At 39.6% G+C, this 27077-nt stretch overlaps 2 protein-coding genes across 6 annotated transcripts in view; one reads left to right on the top strand and one right to left on the bottom strand.

Annotated features, from left to right (window-relative positions):
* map2 (microtubule-associated protein 2) overlaps positions 1 to 18228 on the top strand; it is a 51687-nt gene extending 33459 nt beyond the window's left edge. Inside the window, exons 9-22 of one of the 5 annotated variants that reach the window (XM_086091712.1) lie at positions 258 to 3419; positions 4616 to 4849; positions 5131 to 5268; positions 6249 to 6310; positions 7114 to 7230; positions 8400 to 8541; positions 8932 to 8988; positions 9098 to 9405; positions 11224 to 11361; positions 12363 to 12455; positions 14116 to 14208; positions 14681 to 14762; positions 15209 to 15321; positions 16117 to 18228. In XM_086091712.1, coding sequence (XP_085947838.1) covers positions 258 to 3419; positions 4616 to 4849; positions 5131 to 5268; positions 6249 to 6310; positions 7114 to 7230; positions 8400 to 8541; positions 8932 to 8988; positions 9098 to 9405; positions 11224 to 11361; positions 12363 to 12455; positions 14116 to 14208; positions 14681 to 14762; positions 15209 to 15321; positions 16117 to 16338 — 4961 coding nt within the window. In that variant the 3' untranslated portion in view covers positions 16339 to 18228. Of the gene's footprint in view, positions 1 to 245; positions 3420 to 4615; positions 4850 to 5130; positions 5269 to 6248; positions 6311 to 7113; positions 7231 to 8399; positions 8542 to 8931; positions 8989 to 9097; positions 9406 to 11223; positions 11362 to 12362; positions 12456 to 14115; positions 14209 to 14680; positions 14763 to 15208; positions 15322 to 16116 lie in introns of all 5 variants that reach the window. The other 4 variants (XM_086091711.1, XM_086091710.1, XM_086091707.1 and 1 more) reach the window with 4 other exon arrangements.
* Position 18229: 1 nt separating this feature from the next.
* myl1 (myosin, light chain 1, alkali; skeletal, fast) lies at positions 18230 to 23693 on the bottom strand. Its single transcript, XM_086091713.1, has 6 exons — positions 23452 to 23693; positions 22618 to 22645; positions 21619 to 21762; positions 20358 to 20531; positions 20199 to 20276; positions 18230 to 18728 (listed from the first exon to the last, which is right to left on the bottom strand). The coding sequence occupies exons 1-6, from the start codon at positions 23584 to 23586 to the stop codon at positions 18700 to 18702; spliced, it is 588 nt and encodes a 195-aa protein (XP_085947839.1). The 5' UTR covers positions 23587 to 23693; the 3' UTR covers positions 18230 to 18699.
* Between the last annotated feature and the right edge of the window lie 3384 nt (positions 23694 to 27077).

Raw genomic sequence — 27077 nt, 5'->3', positions numbered from 1 at the left:
TGTTTTTCATCAGTCCGCCTGACAGTTGCCTCATGCCGGTATCACATACCATGCCATATTTCCATCCATCTCTGACTTGGTGGACCTCATTCTTTCGCCGTTCTTCTTCGGTGATGGCTGTATCATTGTGCTGTAAGTTTCTGAGGAGAGCTTTGCCTGTTTTCTGCCCAGTACCTGGCCAAATGAATATCAGCGCATGCCACAGCAAAACCTTTCATTTTGTCTTCATAACGACCAACTTACAGATGTCCTTTCAGCTGTGAAGATGGACCCGGAAAAACCTGTGAGTGAGAAAAGTGGTTCCATGAGCCCAGACAGCATCGGATCAGAGAAACGTCCAGAAGAGATTTTTGAGCATCAGACCCAGGGGTTCTTTGCTGGAGAACGAATCGTACCAGAGAGTCCCACCATGGATATGCCATCTTTTGTACCCCCGGATGTTCCAACTCAAGCCAAAGAGTCTGCAAAGTCAATCACGCTTCAGCCCGTTTATGGGGAACCCCTCACAGTGTCAGAGAAGCAGCCGTCTGTGGAGGTTGTAGAGTTTAGCAGCCTCGGTTCCCCGTCTGATTTCTCTTCAATAGGAGTCAAAGTTGAAGGAGGAAACCTGGCAAGTGATGCAATGTCAGCATATTTTGAAACCTCAGCCACTGATGCTCGTGTGTCCCCCCAGGGTACAGGTGAGGGCTACTATGAACTGAGCAGAGTCAGCGAAGAAAAGAATACTGTTGATTCCAAGTCTCAAAATATTGGTTTGCCAGAACAAGAGAGTCGTGAAACACAAAACACAAACACTCAAGATTTCTCAGTTCCGGATAGGGGTAATGAATGCAAGCTTTCCCCAGGTAAACTGGCCTTGGAGCAAAGGAGCTACTCCCTAAACATTACTATTGGAGCAATGGATCAACACGGCCAAAACAGAACGAGGAACTTTTCTCCACTGGCCACTGATATCATGACATACACCAGTGGAAGTCTCGATGAGTCAGCAGAATACCTCCCAATCACTACTCCTTCTGGAGATAAGCCCCCTCCCTTCCCTCCACTAATCCTGGAGACTGCTGCTTCAATCACCTCTGACTCCTCATCTCCACCAAGGATGGCTGAAGCCACTTCGATCCCTAGCCCTGAACCGGAGTCACCCGAGTCCCCCGAGTCCCCAGAGTCCCCAGAGTCACCCCAGCCAGGCGAGAGCAGCCCAAAGAATAACACAGTCATGGCTCAAGACCTGCCTGAGATGCTAGATCTAGCCGGCTGCCGCTCCAGGCTGTCATCTGATAACGCTGAACCAGAAATCGTACGGAGGAAGTCATTTCAAGCCTTCTCTGATGACCTGCTTTCTGGCTTTGTCTCAGGTCAACAAAGTCCTGGTATAAAAAAGAGTGACAGTCAACTGGAAGAGCTGGGCTATTGTGTGTTCAGTGAATACTCTGGACCCATGCCATCCCCTGCAGATGTGGTTAGTCCAACAAACACTTCTGCACAGGACTTCACCCCTGCTGTTCTTCAGGAGAAAGTTGCAGCACAAGCCAGGAAACTAGCAGTTCGAGACTCATCTGAAGACAACAACCAGACGTTAGACCTGAGTGTCAGTGAAGAAAAGGAGAAGAGTGAAAGTGAGAGAAAAGATTCCTCCGAAGAAGGTCAAAAGAATATAAATGACCAGCTGAATACATCAGTAAGTGAGCAGGTGAAATCGTCTGCACTGCCAGGGGAGTCGTTTGTGACACCCACTGTCACGGTGACATTAGAAGAAGGTGGGAGGTCAGGAAGCGAGACAGAACAACAAGCCAGTGGCGAAGGCTCTGCTTCTGAAACTGAGATCGCTGACTATGAGAGGCAGATCCGCAAACTGGAGATGGAGGGCAGGCCTCTCAGTATGGAGGAAGAACGAGAGTTGCGGGAGCTTCGGGAGAAGGTGAAGCTGGTGCACCAGGAGGCCTACGAGGAGGTGGACGCTGAAGATGTGTACCAGTTGACCGGGGTGGCCAAGGACCGCATTGCCAGGCCTGTCAAGACTTCACCCACTTCTTCAGTGGAAAGCAATATTGATGATGATAAATTACTTTCTCCAGTGCTCTCACCATCCAAGCTCAAACAAAAAGAACTTTATGGTTCCCCTAAAAGAGCAGTGTCACCAGTGTTAACGGTAACCAAAGAGGCCAGAGAAGAAACTGATAAAAAAGACAGAGAACAGCATGAAAAAGAAGCAGTTGAAGAGAAAGTACAGATCGAGAAAGAGGAGACAGAGAAGGAAATTCCAGAAGATTCAGAAAAGAAACTGGATGAAATAAACAAAAGAGAAGAGAAAGAAAGACAAGAAAAAGATGCGGCAGAGAGGATTCAAAGGGAAGAAAATGAGAAAGAGCAAATGAGACAGAAGGAAGAGCGAGAGAAAGAGGAAAAAGCGACTAAAGAAAAGGAAGAGAAAGAGAGGATTGAGAGAGAAAAGCAAGAGGCTGAGAGATTGGAGAAAGAAAAGGCGGAGAGGGAAATAAGAGAAAAGGAAGAAGCCGAGAGAATGGAGAAAGAAAGGAAAGAAAAAGAGGAAAAGGCACTGAAAGAAAAAGAAGAGGCAGAGAGAATTGAGAAAGAAAGAAAAGACCAAAAAGAAAGGGAAATGAGAGAAAGGGAGGAGGCAGAGAAAATTGAGAATGAAAGGAAAGAAAAAGAGGAGAGGGAAATGAGAGAAAGGGAAGAGGCAGAGAGAGTCGAGGAAGAAAGAAAAGAAAAAGAGAGGAAGATGCGAGAAAAGGAAGAGGCAGAGAGGATTGAAAACGAGAGGAAAGAAAAAGAACAGAAGGAGAAAGAGGAAAGAGAGATGACTGAAAAGAAAGCGAGGGAAGAGCAAGAAAAGTTAGAGGAAGCGCGGACAGCGGAAAAGGAAAGAGATGAGAACGAAATGAAGGAGAAGGAAAATATGCTTGAACAGAAGACGACAAAGACAATGGCTGAAATGGACAAAATCAAACCAACGGAAAAAGAGGAACAGGAAGAAGAGTTAGCTGCTGTAGCAGCTGCGGTCCAAGACATCACTGAGACGTGTGCTGCTATTGAATCAGTCGTGACGGTAGAAGACGACTTCATCACTGTGGTCCAAACCATCGACGAAGCAGACGAACCGGGACACAGCGTTCGTTTCTCTGCTCCGCCTGAAGCCTTGTGTATACCGAGCGGGGGAGAGCCGGAGGAGGAGGACAACGAGGATGAGGATGACGAAGAGGAGTCTGTGGAGTTGGCTCAGGAGGCGGACATTGAGGCTGCCAGTTTCGAAGACGTTTGTGACATTCCTGAGGCCCCGGTGTCTCCTGAGAGGGAAGCGCAACCCGAAGAAACGGAGGGTCCAACAGAAAGTTTTGACAGAGACGAAACCACCATGGACGACTCCATCCTGGACAGCTCTTGGGTGGATCCACAAGGTGAGGCCTTTTTCCGTGTCTTTGCTTCGCCTTGTTTCCAGCAAGCGGTATGGTTCGGTTCAGTTGCTTGCACCAAACGATTGTCTTACGAGCAATTCATAACCAGCAATGTGTTGCTCCACATGGGGTTGTGCGGACCAGTCAATTTGTCGATTTATGTACTCCACAATACCAAGGTGAAGTTAGTTTGAAGTTGGATATTCGCGACACAAGCTGAAAACATTTTAGTGTGCAGGAGTTATGGTTAAATCCAAAGAAAAAAGTGAAACTGATTTTGAGTAAATAGGTGAAAATGACCTGGAAACGACTGAGCTAAAATGCAAATTTCTATCTATAAAATGTCATAGAAATATGGAGAGATGTGAAATTGAAAAACCAAAACCAAAAGAGGAGTATCTTACGCGGCAGGGCCAGCACTAAACACTGATTTTGAGTAAACAGGTAACATGACCAGGAAGCTATTGAGCTAAAATGCTACTTTTTATCTATAAAAAAAAATCACAGAAAATATTGAGACATGTGAAATTGACAAACAAGAAGTGTATCTCATGCAGTGGGCACAGTACTATGATCCCACACTCATTTTGAGTAAATAGATGACATGACCTGGAAGCTATTGAGCTAAAATGCTAATTTTTCTGCCCAAAAATTCATGGAATATATTGAGAGATGTGAAATTGAAAAACAAGAGGCGTATCTCATGCACAGTACTATGATCCCACACTGATTTTGAGTAAATAGATCACATGACCAGGAAGCTATTGAGGTAAAATGCTACTTTTTGTCTATAAAAAATTCATAGAAAATATTGAGAGATGTGAAATTGGAAAAACAAGAAGCATATTTCATGCGGTGGGCACAGTACTATTATCCCGCATTGATTTTGAATAAATAGGTCACACGACCTGGCCGCTATTGAGCTAAAATGCTAATTGTTCTCTTTAAAAAAGTCATAGAAGATATTGAGAGATGTGAAACAATTCAGAGCGTGACGCTAAAAACGTCAAATTCCCACCAAGTAGAACCCGCTTATGTGGTGGGCCCAGAACAAGGATAGACTTCCTCGTTTAGCGACTTTTTGTCATTTGCACCGAACCATACTGCTTGGGTAAAATGCAGTTCTGAAATGTTTTCAGTCGCTAAGAATAATTTTGGAATAATGATGATCTTTGTTGATGGTCTTTTTTCTTTACCAGATGATGATAAGAGCATGGCGACAGAGCACATACAACCCTTGCCAAAGGTTCCGAGCCCCGTCAAGAAGTCCACTGTGGTCCAACCTAAGCAAACGCAGCAGAAGAGAACAGAGAAGCATGAAAAGCCAAGCAAGACCAAAACTAAGGGCGGGCGGTTTAAAGGCAGGCTCTCCACTCCTGAACGCAAACCAGCGCGCAATGAACCAGTTTACATCCCTCAAGAGAAGAAAAAAGGTTCTTTCCTTTTCAATTGCATGACTCTGTTAACTCTTGTCAGCTGGGGCTCTTCTTGACTGTCAGTTGTTCAAGTCTGAGCACTTCATTCATTAGCTTTGATTTTCTGGAGCAGGATATTTACTGACTTGTACAAAGTGTATTGCAATTTAATAGTAACACTTCTACAATGTAAAATCATACAATGAATGCCCAGATAGATACTGACTGTTTCTGATGCACATGCTGTTTGACGAGTCGGCATTCACTTTTTGATGTCTCCCTGCTACCAATTAATATAGCTGTGGTAAAGAAGACCGAGTTTACCAAAAAAATGGAGGCACAGACTCCGTCCCCGTCAAAGAGGATTGGACCGAAACAAGCTGTCCGTCAAGCCCGTCCCACCCAGCATCATTCCTGTCCTAGAAGGAGACCCACAGGTGATACATTACTTCCGCAGTTATGGTTTTGGTCATTTCTGCAGGGCCACGTTCACCAATGTCTTCCATTTGTTTTGGGAATTTGTTGCCCTATTAGATTACAGATGCTTTTTAGAGGCTAGGTCATTAAGGTCATTCCAATAACCAAACATGTTAATTGACGTTTTTGTGATTATTGGGGGTTTTCCTGTACCAACTACCTGAAAATCAATGCCTTGAAAAACTGACACTGACCTTCCTCTCATTTTTTTCTGTATTGTTTTGTGTTTTTTCCATCATGTATGTTTTTTTTCCCCCTTTTTGCCATAATAAAAATTCTTGTTACCTTTTTATTCGGCTTCATTTCTGACTTCTTACCCCTTCATTCCCCTTTTCAACCACAGGATTCTAACATTTGTCATGCATAATATCATTTTTATGTTTCTCTCCAATACCTACGGAAGCGTATTGCATTCACTTGGGGGGGGAAAAACCCCTCCTGTTTTTCAGACAATTTTTTTTGGGTTGCTTTGTTTTTTTTTTTTTTTTTTTTTTCTTTCTGTTTTTCCGAATATTTTTTAGTTTTTTTTGTCCCAAAAATATTCAGAAAAACAGGCTGAAAAAAAATATTCCGAAAAACTGGAGAAAAAATTATTCAGAAAAACAGATTTATTTATTTTTTAAACAGAAAAAAATATATTTAAAAAAACAGGGGAAAAATTATTCAAAAAAACAACGCTCCCCCCAAAAAATAGTCAGAAAAACAGGACTTTTTTTTTTTTCAAGTGAATGCAATACGCTTCCGTAAATACCCATATTCGTGTCAATAAATATATAATGTAGTTCTTATTTAAGCAGAGACCTATGGACCATATCAATAATGAATTGACTTACTTTTCAGACTTGGAGACTCATAGTGCTTATTTAAAATGTTGATCTCTCTCTCTCTTTCATGATTGTTATAACAGATTTGTTATCGACATATCTTCTTTGTATTTTAGAGCCACTTTCTGACAGTCGTCAACCTCTCACAGTTGCCAGGCGGTCCTGCGACAGAGCGTTGGTGAGTAAATCAGCCCCAACAAGTTAGTGGCCTCTCGGTACTACGACCATTATTCAGAATGTATTTTCTGTGGATCCTTGCTTCATCTTTCTTTTTTCTAACAGTATAAAATGTATATTGTACGTATGTACAATTAGATGTAGCTTATATTTCCTATCAACTAATGTGTCAAATAGAGAAAGCAACCATGTTGAGGGAAAATTTGATATAATTTTCAAGAGCTGAAAGGTCTTATCCTTGCACAAATATCACATTGTTGCATGTCTGTTCCGATGCCTATTTTGCTTCATACTTCAGATATTTCAAATATTTGCTTCATTATTTTATACAATGCCCACGTTGACTCCAGAGTTAACGGGTTTGTTCCCAGGAGTGATTCATTTAAAGTCAAAGAGTAGGTGTTAAATCATCCGGTGACATTTCTTCTGCGACTATTTCACTCCTCCGACATCATAATAACAGTTATTATGTCTAAATAACAGCATGAATGCCACTGAAGAACAATAATGAAGTGCCACAAATTGTGTTCAACTTTGTGTTTTGCTTTATGTTTACAATCTTCTAGCTTAGTCCTTATCTGCCGTTAATCGCGAAGCTGCAGATTTTGCATGAGGCTGTTCACATTTTGTGTTTGATTTATTTTTAATTTAGTCACTCAAAAAAACATCTATGAATCAAGTCTAGAAATACTTGATCATTCATGGCGGAAGCAGTGTTATTTTCACCCGTGTCATCCTGTGCCCTGTGTTTTGGTGTTGTGCCGCTCACTCCCCCCCCCGGGCCTCATTTGTGTGCCATTTCAGTGCCATGCTCAGCATTTTGCCCTAACAAAGACACACACCTTCATGTCCACAATGGTTACCTCATTAGATGGACCTCGTCCATCCTCATCATCAGTATTTGCAACCTTCACAGCCAAGGTAGGTGCATGGCAATGTGGCAGTCTAGCTGCAAGGATTCAGAAGGACAAAATCCATCTTAAATCAGCTACCTAAAGTGTCACTCGCAAATAAAATATTTTATTTTGTGCGTTAATTTTGAGTAAATTTAAAGTTCCCTTAACACCATTATTTTTTCAACGTGCGATTAATGACGCCCCCTTACTTAGAAAGCCTGTACTGAAGGAATTCCAGTCACACGCAGCAGACATGTCCACGTCAAAGTTAGCAGTAATACATTAAATAATAATGTGGAGACTGGGGTCAAGTTGTATTTTACAATGTTAAAAATGTGCAGAATTTCACAAGTTACTTCATGTTAAATATTAGATAGCTCTTAATATGAAAAGAAAAACACCAACGTTTTACAAATGCAATTATGCCATCTAGTGGCAGAAAAATGGCCTCAACACAAATCAATATCACACTCGTTTTTTACAGTACAGTACATATTTTTAATTTAAACTAAATTTTAGGAATTATTATGAAATTACTGTATCAGTGACTAAAAGATGCAGCCATATTTCTATTAGTTTAACATTTTTTCCCCACTTTTATGTTAACAAGAGTATGAAACATTTTATTGTACATTTAAAACAGATATAACATTTGTGACTCATTCACTGCCATTGACGGCTATAAACGTCAAAAATTCATTGGAACTATTTCTATTACATTTTTTTCCACTTTTGCTAACAAAAGTATGAAAACCTAGATTTTTTTAAATATTCAGAACAGATATACAATTTGTGATTAATTGTTAGTGAAGTTATGTGATTAATTACAATAAAAAAAAATTATTGCCTGACGCCCCTAATTAAAAAAATATATATAAAAAATGAGGGGCGTCAGATGATTAAAATTTGTGATCGTAATTAATCGCATGACTTCAATAGTTGACTCTCGATTAATCACAAATTTTATATCTGTTATAAATATACAATATATTTTTTTCTAGGTTTTAATAAAAAATTAAATGAAAAAAATGTTAAACTAATAGAAATAGTTCACATGAATTTTTGACGTCTATAGTCGTCATTGGCAGTGCATGAGTTAATCGTGATCTAACTATTGAAGTCATGCGATTGATTACGATTAAACATTTTAATAGCCTGACACCCCTAATTTTATTTGATGTGTGTTTTTCACAGGATGGCCGATCACAAAGTCCTGACATGAGATCTTCTATGCCGCGGCAAGCCTCCTCTCTTAGTCGCCGTGCCTACCATGAGCATGAGGACAGTTCAACCTCCATCACTAGTTCCGGTTCAACAGCTCCCCGCAGACCCACAGGTAGGTTGCCTCCAATGCTGGGGTTCCCTAAACCTATTCAACTCAAAAGCTAAATTACAAATTCAGTTGCTCCCCGGATTGAAATTTGCAGTAATTGATTTCCTCACCCTAAAAAGGTTTACACTGTAACTGCCTAGAGATGCTACAAAATGTTGGTTAAAGCACTTTATGAATCTTCTCAATTCACTTTGATATAATTTAGTTCCTTGGCACCCAAATGCCACAGGGTGGCTCCAAAGGAATACGCTACTTTTATATAAAACAGAGCACAAAAAAAATTAAAATATGTGAGTTCACAAATGACGATTAGGAGATTATTACAAAAAAAATGCTGCTTACATTCTGTCAACAATTATTTTTCTTTTAATCTGAATCGTTTGTCCTTTTCAGCTTGCCGTACAATGATGAGGGCAGATCAAAGGACAGGCCGAGCTCCCAGTATGACAGGTAGAGCAAATTCAATATTTTATATCGTTGCATGCTCTTATAAAGACAAGACACCGTATATTGCGCATAAAACGGTTTCAGGCTTCATCTTTAGATTTCTCCCCAACAGTCTCGGAGCCTCTCCGCTCCCGTTCAGCCCGCAGTGGCCACTCAACGCCACGTACCCCCGGCTCTAGCGCCATGACCCCTGGGACCCCTCCCAGCTGCTCATCATCCTCAAGGACGCCCGGAACCCCTCGCTCGCTCAGCTTGATGTCCCAGGAGAGGAGGGTGGCCGTGGCCCGCACCCCGCCCAAATCCCCCGCCACGACTCCCAAGCAGCTGCGAGTCATGAACCAATCTTTACCTGACTTCAAGAAGGTCCGGTCCAAGGTCGGCTCCATCGATAATATCAAGTACCAGCCCAAAGGTGGACAGGTAAGACCCAACTCACATGTTTATTGCACTCTCCTTTTTCCTTTAGTACTTCTTTAGGACTGTGGGAGGTATTTTAGTCATAATGTCAGGATTTAGAATTTTTTTGTTTACTCATCTTTGATATGTTTGCCATTCATCTTTCTGTGTTTGTTAGTATTTCAATACTGGTAAGGGGTGGGCCCAGGTATCTGTATCAGCCCAATACAATTTTTTTTTTTTTTAATACAATTGAAAAAGTCTGCATTAAAGTACTTAACGGTGCTATGACAAGTGGTCCAATGAATTTGTTAAGCATTTAATGTTATACGTTTGCTTAAAAGAAGCACAAATGCAACACAAGTGCAATACTAAATACATTATTTGTATATTGTAGTCAACTATAACCAACATTTTTCATTTTAGTCTTCACATTACAGTGAGACACAGTTGCACGCTTGTCTCTTCATTCTCCTCAGCCTGTACGGACAAAGGAGTGAATTTCGACATTTCATGTCCCATTTTCCCAAACACAATGTTTGACATTTGTATTTTCACAGTGGTTGTTTGAAGGACAGTCAGTGTAGCATCAAAAAAGGTTTGAATGAACACTTTGCCCGCAGTCATCGACTCTTACGACATCTTCCTTGATGACCTGATTAAGAGCGCCGGCTTGTGTTGATGACTTTTCTTCGGTGTGTGCTACTTTGTGCAGCCAACCTCAAATAATGTCAGCTCACCCTTGAAGATGCTGGTATATCAAATGCAGCATTTTAGGGTTGGACGTCCCTGGGAGACCTTTACATATATATTTTTTCCTGTTTCACCTTTGGTCTACTTGGGGAATATTACAAAGTGAGATGATGATAACTTTCTTAAAAGCTATCATTTTGCATTTATAAAAAGAGAGTAAGCTTTTGTACAAAGCTCATAATGTGTTCTGCCTATAGATGGCAGTAGTGTCAATGGAGTGGCTTGTTTGTGTTGTCTGAACACAAGGTTCAGTTTTTAACTCATTCACTGTCATTGACGGCTATAGACGTCATCAATTCATTTGAACTATTTCTATCAGTTTAATTTTTTTTTCCACTTTTGTTAACAAGAGTATGAAAACCTAAAACATGTTTTTTATACATTTAGAACAGATATAAATTTCTGGATTAATTGTGATTTAACTAGTGAAGTCATGCGATTAATTACGATTATTCACCTGACACCCTTAATTTTTAATAATCATTTCTTTAAAAATAAAAAAAATAATAAATAATTGTAATTATTTTTTTCCAATTTTTAATAATCTTTAAAAAAAACAATGTTTAAGAAAAGATTATTAAAAATTAGGGACGTCAGGCAATTACCATTTTTAATCTTAATTTATCGCATGGCTTCACTCGTTAACTCACGATTAATATATTTTTTTATATCTGTTCTAAATGTACCAAAAACTAATTCTAGGTTTTCATACTCTTGTTAACAAAAGTGGGAAAAATGTTAAACTAATAGAAATAGTTCAAATGAATTTTTGACGTCTGTAGCCGTCAAAAGCAGTGAATTAGTTACGCAGGGAGACAACAGTAGACCCAAAATACATCATATTCATTTATTTGAGCGGTTTGGGGGAAGACCTTATTCTTAAAAAAATTATTAAATAGATTAAAATCTTTTAGACCTGTACTTTTAACTGACGTCCATCAAAACTACAAAAAACTACATAATTAAAAATGTTGCCACTGTCGTTATCCCCCTTGACCCCTAGTCACTCGTAGTAGTCCCTAAAGAGAGCTCCCTCCCCTAGAAGGCCTCACCTGGCCACTGACCTGCCACCTGTCACTGTCACCATAGAAGCACAAGGAGCAAATAATGGCAGCTGAGGCCAAACACAAGGCCTCGACTTGGATCTGGAACTCGGTGCTACGCGTCATCTCCCTTACACTTTGTCTGTCAGCGGCTCACAGTACGACCTGGACCCAAGGCCTGCTGGTACACCGCAGCTCCATACATTATAAATGAATAGTATGCAAGTGCTACCGGAACATTTCAAGTTGTTTCATATCAATGAATATGTAGATTACTTGATCATTTTTAAGTGACAGAATTTGCATTTTAATGAGAGCCAATACAGGAGATGAATACAAAGTCTTCTGTATGAATGTGATTGTAGTCGGCAGTGCACTGCATCATACAGAGAGATGTTTAGGATTTTTAAAAACCTTTATTTAGTTATGTGATGTGTACAAAAACAGTTACAAGCCACTGAAAATTCCAACCACAATAATAAACGTTTTTTGTATTGTTTTCTTTGTGTTTATGCTGTCCGGAATTTTCCACTTAGCCCTTGTTTTGTATCTTATTGGATTGTGTCGGTACAACTAATGACATTTTCAGTGACTAGATGTAAAACCTGATATCCATAAAATCAGGTCACTGCCTAAACATAAAATGTGCAGTGATCGACCACAGTAATTAAAGAAGCTCTTGGAGACAACAACAAGGCGGTTTTTAATTAGCGGTTATATTTTCCTTGGCAGTCACAAAATGTTGAGTTAAAAATATGCACGACAAATCAAAAGGCTGCTATGTGTCCCGAGGTGGTACAAAAGAATGGGGAGCCAGGATGATGCAGATCTTATATAAGGTGGAAAAGGCAACAGCAAATTCTGAATTCTGTAGAGTCGCTCCTTTGTGAAAAACACTTATGTCCATTTTTGTCATTTCATTATTATTATTTGTTATGTTTTGGGGATAAAACTGAATGCAGACATGACAAAAATGGACATAAGTGTTTTTCACATAGCAGTATATAACCAACCCAAGTAAAACGTCTATCTAATGCACCTTTTGTTTTTAATGGCCTGTCATATTCATATTGATATGCCATCAGGGACAAAAGAAAGCGCATATACAGTATTATGTCATCAATACCCTCTCCTAGTAGAATTAAGCATTTTCATTGCCATGTCATCCTTTTTGTTTCTTTTTAGAATCATATTATAAACAAGAAGCTGGACTTCAGGTACATACAATCAAAATGCAGCTCCAAGGATAATCAGAAGCAACCTCCCAGTGGAGGCAATGTATGTAGCCGTTCATGTTTAACCCTTTCCTCCCGTCCTTGTCATCCTTCCCTGGGACCGACGGTCGCCCTATAGATCTCAGTTGTATGATTTTCCACTGTGAAATATTTTAGCATCTTGCCCTATTATACCAATATTGTCCTCATTTGTATGCTCAATGACTGTCATGGGTATCAACTACATTTTCCTCAGAGTGCAACAACTGGTCTCGCCGTTTCAGAATTTAGCCACTTTATTGCACAGGGTTTTGTTTTGTTTCGTAAGATACCACATTTGGATTGTCAAATTTTACATTTTTTAATATGATTTTCTTGCAAATCTCCCTCTCCTCTGGTCCATGTTAAGTGTGGCACAAACGTCAACGACGGTCGTTCAGTTCTATTTTATCTTAAATTACAACATGTATTTAAACTTTTAAAATGATTTTAATATTGCTCTTCAAGTCTCCCTCACCCTAATTTGTGCTGTGTTACTTCCTATCAATGTGGCTGCATTGCTTTCCCCGCCGTGCTGGCTGAAATGTATTTGTCGTTACTTACACAATGCATCCACTCTTCTGTCTGCATTTCACTCCTGCTTTTTCTCTTTTGCAGCGTGCAAGAGTCTTTAAACACTGCAGCGTGCTAACATTTTATCATCCTCGCAAGTCAAATGAATAGTCTCAGGCTGTGGCAGTTTTGTACGGGCTTGTGTGCTTGCGTCATTTTACATGTGGAAGCCTGGAGGAGATTCTGTTCACTTACTATGAGACGAGAGGGGTGTCTAAAGTTTTAACTTTTATCTGTCCGTTTTGAAACTGTTCATTGAACATGCTAAAACCCATCTACTATCAATTACAGTTTTTAGAATTTGTTTCAATGATTCTCATACTTTCTACACCGACCACCATGTAAAATTATTATTTTTTTGTTCATTTGAATAAATGTTACTTGATTACATCAAAAATACAGTATCATGGTAGGCCCATGGGTTTAGTAAAGGTAAGCCACTATAACATTATATATAGTTTGAATAGGAAGAACTGTACTGAAATAATGGTTAATTATAAACATACGACTCAGAAGTTAAATAAAAGTTGCATATGAACAAATGTTTAAATGCAAATGTATTGAATTAAAAGTTAGGTATAACTGGACTGTACTTTGTGGTATACCACTAGAGGGGGCACACAACCCACTATTGGAAGAATTACTCATTATTATTATTATTATTATTATTATTACAAATTGTGTCTTATTGTATTTATAGTATTTAATATTTAGCTTAGTTTGTTTATTTTTTCTTTCATTATTACTAGTATCCCATTATGAAGAGTCATTTTTTACCGTTTTAGTTGTAAATACCTCTTTGTATCTGGAAAAGCACTTTATAAAACCAATGTGTTATTCTTCTTCTTCTTATTGGTATTATTATTGTTATTATTATTATTAATTTACTGAGAGAAAAATTTGTAGTTTGCACACCTCGGTACCAGACTGTATTTGCAGCAGAGCTGCCATTATTTCTTGGCTGGGCTCAAAACGATTTAGGACCAAATAATTGCAGAGACTGACTTATGTGTCGACGTGTATAACTAAGAGTAAGGCTTTTGAAGAATGTGAATTCCAGAAAGCCCGGTGAAGCCCATTCCCAGCTCTCATTCCTCACCTCCATCCTGCAGGTCCTCATCCCCAGCGTTAAGCTGGACTATAGCCATGTTCAGTCTAGGTGTGGGTCCTTGGACAGGAGGGGCTACTCAGCAGGAGGTGGCAATGTGAGTCTCGTGCAGCAAAAAGTCATCGCCTCAGTGTTTGTGTCATTTTTGTGTCCTTGTGCTGTGTTTTGGCTGTGTCGCCCCCCCCCCCCCCCTGGTGGCGTCGTTGGTGCGTTTGCTAAAACTCGAGCTGCTCTATGCTAATCAAAGCCTGATAATGATCATTGCTGAATCTCCTTTATACAGTATAGTCATTTTGCCCAGCTTCCCTTCAGTTGCTGATGGCAGCAGTAGGTTGCCACGGTAACACCTGCCAAAGCGTTGAGTACTCTCGGCTAAATTAAGTAGTGAGTGGGTTAAGAACACTTTTTTGGATCTAACCTAAACACTTCACATAGGAGTATTATTTCAAAAGATATCAATAACAAACAGAATATGCCAATCTTTTTGCCTCCTTTTTTAAAAATGTCAACGTGATAACATCAGTAAGCCCTCTGACCCCACAGCCTGCTCCAATTTCTCTGTTTTGCAGATACAGATACAGACCAAGAAGATTGACCTGAGTCATGTGACCTCAAAGTGCGGCTCGTTAGACAACATTCACCATCGCCCTGGTAACACACCTCTCAAACACAACATAAAAATTCTAAGAGGCATTTGGCTTTGTCTGGGTCTTAAAACTGAACGATCGTGACAAGGTGAATGTGGTAAAGTTCTCATCGCTGAAAATGATGAGGCTGGTACAATATCCGGCTCATTCATGGGCCTTTTTACTCGTTAGTATTTATAGCTGATCTGTCAGTCAACGATAATGACTTGGTTGTAGAATATCAGTTTAAAATGAATCTCAAGTCAAATCGTTTTTCTCTTTCCATGTCGACAGCGTCAGGTCTTGCAGCGCCATCTGCTGGTTTTATCATTCACAATTTTATTGTTGTGTATTTTGTTAGTTTGCTATCATGTGCCTATTGAGGAGTTGCAACGGTTTCTGAAGGGAATTTTCAATTTTTTATTGTATGTTAAACAAATAAAGAAAAGTGCCTACTTTTTTTATGTTCAGGTGGTGGCAATGTTCGTATTGAGAGTGTGAAGTTGGACTTTAAAGATAAAGCCCAAGCCAAGGTGGGATCCTTGGGTAATGCTCACCACACTCCAGGAGGAGGTCGTATTACAGTAAGCATTATTTATATATATATATATATATATATATATATATATATATATATATATAATTTTTTTTTTTTAAATGCATTTATACTTGTGTCAGGCTCTGCCTAAAAAAAAATGCCACCTAGACTTTCAGAAATAACCTGCTGGGTTTACCTGTATGGTAAAAGTTGTACACTGAACTCAATGGCCTCTTCATTAGGTACACCTAAATCAGCAATTCAGATATTTTTGTGTGTATGTACTTTTGTTTGAAACATGTTTCCAGGGCAAAACTTGCAAATATATAATTTTTTGTGTAAATAAATATTCACCAACTTCTTCAACCCCTCTCAAATCGATTTAAAAATAAATTAGTTTGTAAATGTTATAGGCTACACTACATGAATTTAGATTTTTTTTTAATGATGTATCTTGTATAAGTGTATTTGTATCTGTTTACATTTTGCAGCAATTATTATTAGAATATAGCTAAGTTTCATCCTTATTCACAAAAATGTTTAAAGCACTGGGGAAAAGAGCTTGTTGGAACATGGCCCTGGTTGATCTCTTATACTCTGCTGCCACCTGCTGGCCGTTTTTTGGCCAACTACCAATGCTTTAAGCGACCTCTTCAGGTCAGAGGCTGCATCAAAGCCTTCTGAATGCTATAGCATAAAAAAAATAAAAAATTATAAATACATTTTTGGGAGCATGGTCATGGCAATATTTAAAATAGAACATTTTTATAAGTTTTTGGGAGCAAATGAGTTAATATTGTTTAAGAAAAACAACAATCTCTTATATCTCACCGCTTTCTAGATCGAGAGCCACAGGTTGACATTCCGCGACCACGCCAAGGCCCGAGTGGACCACGGGGCCGAGATCATCGTGCAGTCGCCGGGCCGGTCCCGCTCCATGTCGCCCCAGCGCCACCGGGACAGCCACCTTTCGTCGTCCGGCAGTCTCAACATGTTGGACTCGCCGCAGTTAGCCACCTTAGCTGAGGACGTCACTGCCGCTCTTGCCAAGCAGGGTTTGTGAACATGCATCGTGGATGCTCCTCTTACACCGAACCTGTCGGCTATTCACCACCCGCCCGCCGCCTTGAGGTCCACTCAGGGCGATCACGACTTTGCTTCACATCTCGAAAGACCCGCCTGGAGGGACTCCTAAAATTTGATCCTCTTTATATCTGTTCTCATCCCTGACATGTTCTCTTTCGTCGGCCGTTCCTTTTGAATGATGTTGCATAGAATAGTTCACCTCTAGTTAGTGATGGATAAATGAAGCTTCATGAAGCACTTGATATTTTTTAACTCCTCTAGATGGCGCTCTTGGTTTAAAGATACAGAAATCCATTTCCATTGCGTCTTTAAATCAAGAGCACCATCTAGAGGAAGTAACAAAATATCGCAAGTGCTTCATGAGGCGTCATGAAGCTTCATTTCCCCATCACTACCTGTAGTGCTAAACGATGTACATACAAATGGGGGGTGGGGGTAGTGGCAGCCACATATTGGCCTTATTGATCTGGGGTCTACATTTTAAAGACGCTCTAGCTTTTATTTACTTGTGGCCATATTCTGTACGTGGAAGTAATGTGGCCAGCACATCATGATGCACGTGTTGTTCCTGCTAACGTGCATGGACGGCAGACCCCTTAATAAGCCGATTATCCTTACCGCTAGTCATTCTTTTCCTCCTAATATATATATATATATATATATATATATATATATATATATATATATATACATATATATATATACATATATACATATCTCAATCAATATATATAAATGGAAACGAGTATAAGAATACAGGTTCTTAATCATCTACATACTTTAAAACAGTGGTCCCCAACCACCGAAAAAATGTATTGTACTTCCGGTTTATTTATTATCCTAGGCTTAAAAAAGATTTTATTTTGAAAAGTGACTACATTCTCTCTTTTACAACTGATGTTACGAGGGCCGCTCTGCACAATATGCGACGAGCGGCTCTTGGTTTAGGACTTTATTTGTTGTGTGGTGCTTACTGCCTTTTTATGTTGGGGCATTTCAGGAGGACGCTAATATAGTTACATAAAAATGTGGCTTCACGCTTATTGTTATTTCTACAAAATGCCCCAAAGTACCCCTTTTTATTCCGTTGCATGAAAATATACACATTGGTTGCCGGTCCTCGAACGTTATGGACTGGGGACCACTGCTTTAAAACATTTCAGAGGAAGCAACAACATGACCATAAATAAAACATACCTGTATTATGCTAAAGCTAAGTCACGTATGACGAGCATGAATCGATTCTCAAACTAAAAGAGGCTATTTTGTAATTTGAAAAGGGATTTTAGTAAGCCATTTCCTCATGCATTGGCTAAGAAATTAGTAAGTTCACGTTTTGTAGTTCTTAGTTATTTACGGCGTATCTATTGGTGTCGGACAGCGCTGCTGTTGTGTTGCTGAGCAACGCAAGGACTGACGTGAATGGAGATGCAGATGGCGCATCCGACGGTGACGTGACATTTATGGATTCCGTTTGTGTGTGTGCGTTCGGTGCAGATCTCAAGATGTTTTACAACCAACGTATCTGACTGTTTTGTTGCAGGATGTGCAACATTTTAAAAGATGAATTAAACATTAGACAACGCAAACGGCGACTCATCCATTGAGAAAAAGATGTTGGAGTGATCTTGTTTGTTTTTACGAGCAAGTGTGTTTTATCCTGACTCTTACCTGTTTGTTTGCTTCTGTGTTTTTCCAGCATTGCCCATCTCTGTAAGCCCCCTCTCACCCCACCCTGCAGCAACTGTAATGTATTTAAGCGGTCAAGTAGATGTATGCAGTTTATTTTTTTTTCCTGCTCTCGCTGATATGACTCCAATTAATTAAAAATAAATGAGATAAGAAAAAAAAACATGAGAATGCAGTCATTATTTTTGAGCTCAGGAAATAAAATGGGAACTTGTGAAAAGTTTATTGTGACATTGCAGAGGAGAGTACAATAAGTTAAGACTCAGGGACAGGTTAGATGAAGAGGGGATCGACCTCGGTGGCCATTCCTGTGCCGAAGCAGTCGCTCAGACTGCCGGCCAATGAGTGACAAGAGGGGAGGGTCCTCATGCTCCCACCTCCCCCCCCCCTGCACTGAGAAAACTAGATTTGGGGAAATGTAAATTTAGGAACACGTCCGGAACCAAAGAAGCCTAAAGAGCACCAGTTGGAGACGAGGAAAAAACAAACGTTTGGAACATAACAATAGAAGGATTTAGAAATGGCATCTCATAGTCCTTTCTTTGCCCTGCTTCCTCAGGTGGTGCAGGAAGCAGCGAGTGAATGTCTCGACACCATGGGGTCTGCACATACTCGATGCTCACCACCGCCGCCGTGGGTGGGGGCGTCCTTACACTGACATGATGTGTTTGACAAATGCTGCGTGCGAACATCAGGTCAGGACATAGGGAGGACACAGAAGAACAATGCAAATAGGTCAGTGTTAAATGCAGGCTTGCATTTTTGAAGCCATACTGAGCAATCGGTTCACAACAGATTTTTTTAAAATTATTATTATTATTATAGGAGTACAAAACGTGATGTTCTACATGTGTCATGACATTTAAGAGCATTTACAGTAACAGCTATAGATGTAAGATAAATAATTAGTGTTGGGCAAATACACCGATACCCGGCCTTATTTCAAAGTATTGGTACTCGGGACAGTTTCCCTCTTATGGCCGTTTTACAATCAGGAACTACTAAGTAGAAATGAGAAAATAGAAAATCACCTTTAATTGCATCTAATTTGAAGGAAAACCGCTATATTGGAATATAAAGGTCTTTCTTTAAAATGATCTGACATTGTTTTCAACATCAATAGTAATATTGATTAAAAGATAATTGTCATTATTGTGATATAATATTTTATTTGATTATTTTTTAAATTTTATTTGATTAATTTAATTAGTAAATAAAAATGTTTTAAAGTTACTCAAAATGTATGTTATAGATCCGGCATCTAACTCATTTTTGTCGCCGGTCACATTGTAGTAAATGGGCCAATTGCCTCATATTACATAAGCACAACAAATTAATGAATAACTTCTGCATTTTTGAAAACATTAGACCTGTATTTTTTTTTTTTAAAGGGGGATTCGTAACAAAAATATTATTGGAATATCGCAAAGTTTTTTTTAAAGTGAAGACAAGACACAATTTTGGTATTTCAGCAAGAAACATGAAGTATAGTTGCACATATTTGCTTCCACGGGCCACATGAAGTAATGTGGCGAGCCAGATCTGGCCCCCGGTACTTAATTTTGACACTCCTCTTATAAGTTTTCTTACAAAAGGTAATGGACTGTAAAAAATTTTTTTTACCCCTTGTATTAGGGAAAGTACATATTAATAAACACTTCAGTAAATATGCCAGAATTAGCCAAACGGCTATTTATTTCTGTAAGGCAGCCTACTAAATTGTTATGCGCTAATGCTGCTACTAAATAATAATAATAATAATAATAATAATAATAAGTGTTACTTCATGAAATAAATCCTACTAAATTGAGTGAAAGACGGTCAAAATTTGCAATATTGCATTTTTAAGTGGTTTCCGACATTTTACACCAAATACTACCTAAACATTTTTTTTTAGCAGACAAGTACCACAATCATAAGAACATTCAGTGGCATATATAGGCCTGCTGGTCAAAAACCAGAATGACATATTAGTCCTAAAAAGTGTAACGTAAACCACTGTAATTATGCACAGTTTGACGATTAACCAATGAAAGTAGTTAAAAAATGATTCCATTACAACATATTGTACATAAACGCTAAATAAAACTACAACTGAACTTCCATTAGAGGACTTTGCATACTCTACATCATACTCGTGTGTCTCACCCTCGTAGTTGATGCATCCGTTCTCGTCCTCCTGACCCGCCATGAGGGCGTCGATCTCGGTCTCATTCATCTTCTCTCCTGAGAGGAGGGCGAAAGGCAGCCGATATCAGCAAGGCCAAATAATGTAAAGCGTTCCGTTTGCAGACGCGTCTCACTCACCCAGTGTTGACAGGACGATACGCAGCTCAGCGCCCATCACTGTGCCGTTACCCTCCTTGTCGAACACGCGCAGACCCTCAACGTAGTCCTCAAAGCCGGCCTTGTTTGGGCTGTTGATGACGGTCTGGAGCATGGGCAGGAAACCCTCAAACGCAACTCTCTTGTTGGTCATTTCTGCGTACGATGAATGAAGTGATCAGCAGTCGATACGTGGGTTGAAATGCTATCAGTGTTCAAAACGTTGCATCTTTGCTACTTTGCATGAGCAAGTGGAGCTGAACAATTGATCTAATTAAAATCAACATTGGCAATTTTCCAATTGCAAAGGCTGCAATTTAGGGGGGGAAAAGTGTTTCATTTTGGCTTTATTTTGTATATATTTGATTTATTTATTTATAGTGTAGGCACAAATTCAGTGCTTACCAAGTGCAGTCCACATGTTTACTTATCAATGTTTCATGAAACATAAAAAAGCTGAAGTGATAAAGCCACAGATTTGTTAGCATTATTATTGTGATCTCATTTGTGATTTACTACATTAGAATTACATTACACTTGTAGTGAACTCTTAAAAGACTGCAAGTCAAAGTGTTTAGTATCTATTCATTCAATTCGTATTAATTCATGGTTCATTTGCCTTTATTTTAAAGTAAATCTAAACATATAAACCCCCCAAAATTATGTATACAAATTGTGATATTGTCTATTCTAATACAGATTAATTTATTGCTCATATTTGTGAAAAAAAAATGCATGTAAACCATAAAAAAATGATCACATATTAAATCGCAATTGCAATTACATTATTTTTCAAAAATCAAGTTGCTGTAATTGATGGTCAGCAGGTTGGTAACTACTTATTTAAAGCAGCACAGTTTCAATTAGAACCCTTGCGGAACTGTTAAAAACCACAACCTGGGATTTTCAGCTATTTTTTTTGTCTGACTTGACTCTAAAAGTGTCAATGAAAAGAGCCATTTAGTATCTATTTGTTGACCTTGTTTCAAATTACCCCAGAAAAATGGTCATCATATAGGCTTTAGATAATAAGGATTTTTCGTCTGATCACCGATCGGCGAGTAAAAAAATAAATAACTGATCACCAATTTGATCAGAATGTGGAACAATATATACGTATCTGCAACCTTTATATTTACAGTCAACGAATAGCGAAAACCCACGTATAATTGACGGCAAGTGAAAATGCATGGGGGGGGGGAACAACAACATTTGAATTGAAATATTAAAATATGAATCTTACCCTCAGTGGAGGGGCTTCCCAACAGTTTGTTCACATCCTTGTTGGTGGGGTTCTGTCCCAGAGCGCGCATGATATCTGCGATCTGGTTGTAGGCCACCTTGTTGTCACCCACCCTGTCAAACAGACCGAAGGCCTCCTTGTAGTCTGCGGGGGGGGGGTCACACAACGCACATTAATGCTATACATTTAAATTCATTGTCAAATATTGATCAGCCTTTATATGATGTGTGTTTTTAAACATGGATTTGGTTCAATGTTACTTTTGAAGTGTTATGCAATATATCAGAATATTGTTTTGGGGGTTTTGATTGTTATCAGCTTACGCAACACAGTGCATCTGGACTGGATGCTGATTTAAAATGCACCTATTTAACTTTGTGTGAGGCAGCTCTTCAAGGGAAAAACTCTGTAGGTTGTGATATTACAGGCAGAACGGATACACTCCTGTGGAGCTCCGTCACCCTTCACACTATTTCTATTTCAGCTGTCTCTCTCGCTCTAAGCAAGGCTATGGGCCTCTTTTAAAAGACCACCTTGGAATTGATAGCCGAGAATATGAGCCCCCCCTCCTCCTTTTAAAGGCAAGGCTTGAGTGTGCTGACTCTGACGCGACGTGCTAGAGTTGAAATCAACTAGCAACGCACTCTTGGAATAAATTGTTGCAGAAAGGCAACTTTGAATTAGCACTAATTGGCTGTTTTGTGATTCTTGATTTAAGCAATCCTTTACATGTGCTAGTATCTCTCTCTCTCTCTCTCTCTCTCTCTCGCTCTCTCTCGCTCTCTCTTTTCAGACTTCACAAGAAGTCTGGAATGCCAAAACAAATGGCAGATGTGACAATCTGTCATTTAAATTCCCTGACTATTGTCTTTAAGGAAGTCCGTTCCCTGCATCGTTTGCTTTTAAGATAACGTAATGTTTTTTGCTTATTTCATTCTTTATTTACAGTGTTCTCAGAAATGCTTAAAGAAAGACCGAATGAGTGTTTCGGGTTCATACCTTCCATTTGGTCTGCGCTGAATTCAAGCTGCAGGTGAGTAAAAAAACAACAATGTCAGTTGACTTTCAGTACCAAAATAGACATCTCAAAAAGATTTACATCACAAGCCTAAAACCGTCCTAACAAGGAGTTTCTCCTAATCCGGACTAATAAATCAAGCCTAACTGGGATTAAATTAGCCTCTTGGCCAAATTTAGCATCACATTGCGGCACCCGATATGCAGGGTGGGGTCCACCTTTAGTTACATTAAGATGCCCTCATTTGGTGTCTCGCCGCATTGCCATCACACCACTTGAGGGAAAGGGGGCGGGGTCAAGGACGTCGGCCGTGAGCTTGCCATGGTTCTGAGAATTCTAATGGGAGCATCCGTTACAAACTTGCATCAGTTTACAGGAAACAGTACAAACACATCCATCTATCTATTCATCCATTTTCTGCTGCTCATCCTGTTCAGGGTCACAGGAAAGCTGCGGGCTGTCTTAGCTGGCTGTGAGCAAAAGGTGGCATGGATTGATTGACAATCAATCTCAGGTCACATATAGAGAGACACAGACAAACACTTTTACACTCGCATTCACACCTACAGTCAATAAGTGGGACTCGATGACACGGGGGCTACGTTGGCGTGACGGTGTGAGCGACTACACTTCCTGTTACCAAACACTTTGGAATAATAAAAAATAAATAAATAAATATATATATATATATATATATATATATATATATATATATATATATATATATATATATAAATTTGATTTAAAATTTCTAGCATTCACACCTTCCCTTGCCATAGTAAAATATAAATAAATAAATCATGTTTTGTTTCTACCTTGACGGCGGACAGGTCCACAGCAGGGGTTTTGACAACAGGTGCGGGTGCAGCCGCAGCCGCAGGTGCAGGTGCAGGTGCTGCTGCGGGTTCGGCCTTCTTGACGGGAGCCTTAGGGTCCTTCTTGGGTGCCATTTTAGCTTTAAGTCAAACTACCGTGCTCCTTCAAAGACAAACACTCCCGGGAAGGGTTGACAGCACAAGGCGTGCAAAACAAAGTGGAGGAGACTCAGAGCACGCACACAGCCCTTTGGGTGTATATATACGAGGCTATTTTTCCTCCTGGACCCCCGCAAGGCCGACCTTGTGTGTGGATTGGATAGTGCTGTGGAGGGGTGTGGGGAAGTGTGTGTCCCCTCTCTAAACATGGTAAATTGGGTTGAGGGCCAAAACTTGGTCATTTATGACACTTAGCTTGAGGGAAAAAAATGAAAACAATATCCTCACATTCGTATTTACTACTATTACTACTTACTTTACGTGATCGTACGCGTTGATAGTATACAGATGCACAATATATACATATCTATGTAAGTATTGTATATGCATATGTATATATGTAAATTGTATGTATTTATTATATGTTATATATATATATATATATATATATATATATATATATATATTAGAGCTGTCAAACGATTTTTTTTTAATCAGATTAATCACATTTTAGAATTTTGATTAATCACAATTAATCGTTTGATTAAAAAGGCTTTTTTTGAAGAGCACCTGTTATGTGTTAATTCTTTCTACGTTTAATGTTATGAGGACGTCTTCAACATTTTTTCATCCATTGCACAGGCTCATTCTCCTGTTTTTTTTTAAAAAAAATCAGTTAATTACTTGCATAATTTAAAATGGGGAAAAACCCATGGTTATGTTTATTGCTCAAAGACAACTTTTAACGTAGCCATCCGTTGTCAAACTAAAGTAAAATTAATAGTGTGATTAATCTGCGTTAATACATGATTAATGCAATCAATTTTTGTGATTAATTAATTAGTTAACGCTTTAACTTTGACAGCACTAATATATATAAATATACAGTATATAATGTGTATATATATATATAATACATATATATATATATATATATAATGTATATATATAATGTATGTGTATATGTATGTATGTGTTTTGTTTTGTTCATTTTTTCCTTTCGGACACATTATTACAGGTTACATCGATCACATCATATCATTTGCAACATTGACATCCAAAAGAAGGGCTGACGGGTAGAAGCTATGGCTTATTAGTAACCCGTCCCCATCAATTCTTACTATACACATCAGTCATATACATTGATCATGAAGGTCATTGATTTATATCGTTATCAATGTCAGACTTAAGTCTGCACACTCCTTGCTCAGCCAAGGCGAGTGCATGCTCGTTCACCAGTAGCGTCTTCGCTGACCTTGAATCAGCTTTCACACATGTTGTGGCTTCCAGAAGAGTAGATTGGCTTGCAGTCTGCCCATTGCGTCCACAGCAATGTTCACACGATTCTGGTCAGCTCAGCCACCGGCCCGTCACTGTTGCCAGCATCCAGATGATATTTAGATCTTGACGCTCCTTAGCGCCCACCAAGGCCACCCACCAGCTGAGTAGGCCCCGCCGGCTCCATCCCCGAACCATGTTTACCAACCCATTGTAAATATTTACAGCAGGTACATTGCAGCCACAATACAACCTTATCACAACAGCCTTGCATGTTACATCAAATGTCCAAACAGAAATAGAGCCAGACTATGTTTACATTCTTACAGGAACAGCAATACATGTTATCAATGCAGGTGTATACATAAGAGTTAACTTTGCAGTGTCAGCAAGCAATCATATGCTATATTTACATTATTCAAATCATAACAAGGTAAGACATAATGTATTTTCTTCTGAGAAGATGAGTCTTCTTTTGTTTGAATGAATATCCAACAGTCTTTTGTCCATGTGTTCTCGACAAGTCCATTCTTTCTCAATTGTTGCGCCCTTCTGGCAATGTCAGTATTTTGTTTTGTGAGGTTTTCATTGACGTAGACAAGTTTACCTTTAAGCTTGTAGCTATCTCTCAATAGAGCAACCTTTTTCTTCCTGTCAACGAACCTGATCAGAACTGCCGGTGGTCGTGTCCCCCCCAGTTGGAAGCGAAAAGCTCATCCGATTGTGCGCTGGATCCACAAATAATCCCAAATCTCTCGAGTCGAGTTGTCACTTGCTGTTCCACAGTCTCGTTCGCTGAAGCTTGGTCAGAATCAACTGCACTTGTGCCGGCCGCAGCTCTCGCCGGAGGGCCACGGCGCGGTTTAATCTGTAACTATCACATCGTTGATACGAAGATTCTGTTCCAAATCATCCACTTTTTGTTCCAAGGCGACAATGCGTTGATCTTATGTGTCTCTTTCTTCCCCCGCGACCCAACCCCGGATAAGCGATGGATGGATGGATGGCTGGATGGATGAAGAAAGAGGAAGATGAGCGTGTGCAGCGGATCAAAAAATGTTGAAGACGTCCTCATTAACATTAAATGTCGAAATGATTAACATAAAAACGGTGCTCTTCAAATTTGGCGGCCACATTTTTTTTAAATCAAAAGTCTTTTTAATTGAGTGATTAATTGTGATTAATCAAAATTCTAAAATGTGATGTATGTATGTATATGAGTCACTGGTTATACGTTTCGAGTAGGTGAATAGCGTTTACTACATTTTTATTATTATTTTTTCTTATTTTATTCGCCTCTATTAAGTAATTATACCCCCCCCCCCCCTTGTAAAAACTTGTTACCCAATCTGTTGATTTTATGTTGTGTTCATAAATGAATCCTCCACACCCTGGCAGCACATGAGGACGACTACGACCGGCTTAATTATTACGTTCACGTTTTTCTTTTTAATCTTAAAATGGCTTACGTTAACCAGAAAACGCGGTATAAATGCCACAAATGGTCACAAATGAAAATCCGTGAGTGCATCCGCAATAACCAAACTACTAGGGAACACTCTATGCATAATTTGGTTCCCTTACATTTAGATAACAAAATGTAATGGTTGATTTAAATGTGTGTGTGTGTTTTTTTTCATATTTGGCTAAAGTAGCAGATTCTACATGACAAGTACTGATGTGTGTTTCTGTCTGTTCCAAAATTAACTTAATGTGCATTCCTGGTCATTGAGAATGTGTGTAAAGGCGCACCTGTGTTCATTTCCTGGCTGTCTCCTCCTGTGAGGATGTGACGTACGCGAGGGTGCTTTCAGCTGCCAATGCCAGTTACTCCGACAAGGCTAACTGCGCAAATTTTGGTCTGCTTAATTCTTGTCTATATCTGTCACAGTGCCAGCGGTGCAGCCCTAGCCCCTCACACGCACGCGCGCACGCACGCACACACTTGCTTTGACTGACCCCATCTCCACTAGGGCAAGCCAGAGAAAACCTCCGTCCCTCAGCTGTCATCTAGGCTCACTGGCTGGCACCCTAGTGCACCTTCTCAGATTCAACGTCCCTTCAGCTCCCCCCCTGCCCCCCCTATAGAAACTGTGGCCCCCAGTCCTTGCACCTGTGCTCCAGTCCATTCTGAGCTCCACTATGGAATCCCAACGGGATCAGTAACGCGCTTAAGCGGGCTTATTCGA

Source organism: Leptonotus elevatus, chromosome 12 (assembly GCF_054856555.1).
Source record: "Leptonotus elevatus isolate MCC_2025b chromosome 12, RoL_Lele_1.0, whole genome shotgun sequence".
Lineage (NCBI taxonomy): Eukaryota > Metazoa > Chordata > Actinopteri > Syngnathiformes > Syngnathidae > Leptonotus > Leptonotus elevatus.
Note: the sequence above shows the minus strand (reverse complement) of the source record. Positions and strands in the feature narration are given on the sequence as shown.

Bases quoted from the DNA above. Each gene is read 5' to 3' on its own strand.
- myl1 (XM_086091713.1), bottom strand. From the start codon at position 23,586: ATGGCACCCAAGAAGGACCCTAAGGCTCCCGTCAAGAAGGCCGAACCC. The intron at 22,646-23,451 runs GTAGAAACAAAA...ACTCACCTGCAG, and splicing joins TGGACCTGTCCGCCGTCAAG to CTTGAATTCAGCGCAGACCA. The intron at 20,532-21,618 runs GTAAGATTCATA...CATCGTACGCAG, and splicing joins GGGAAGCCCCTCCACTGAGG to AAATGACCAACAAGAGAGTT.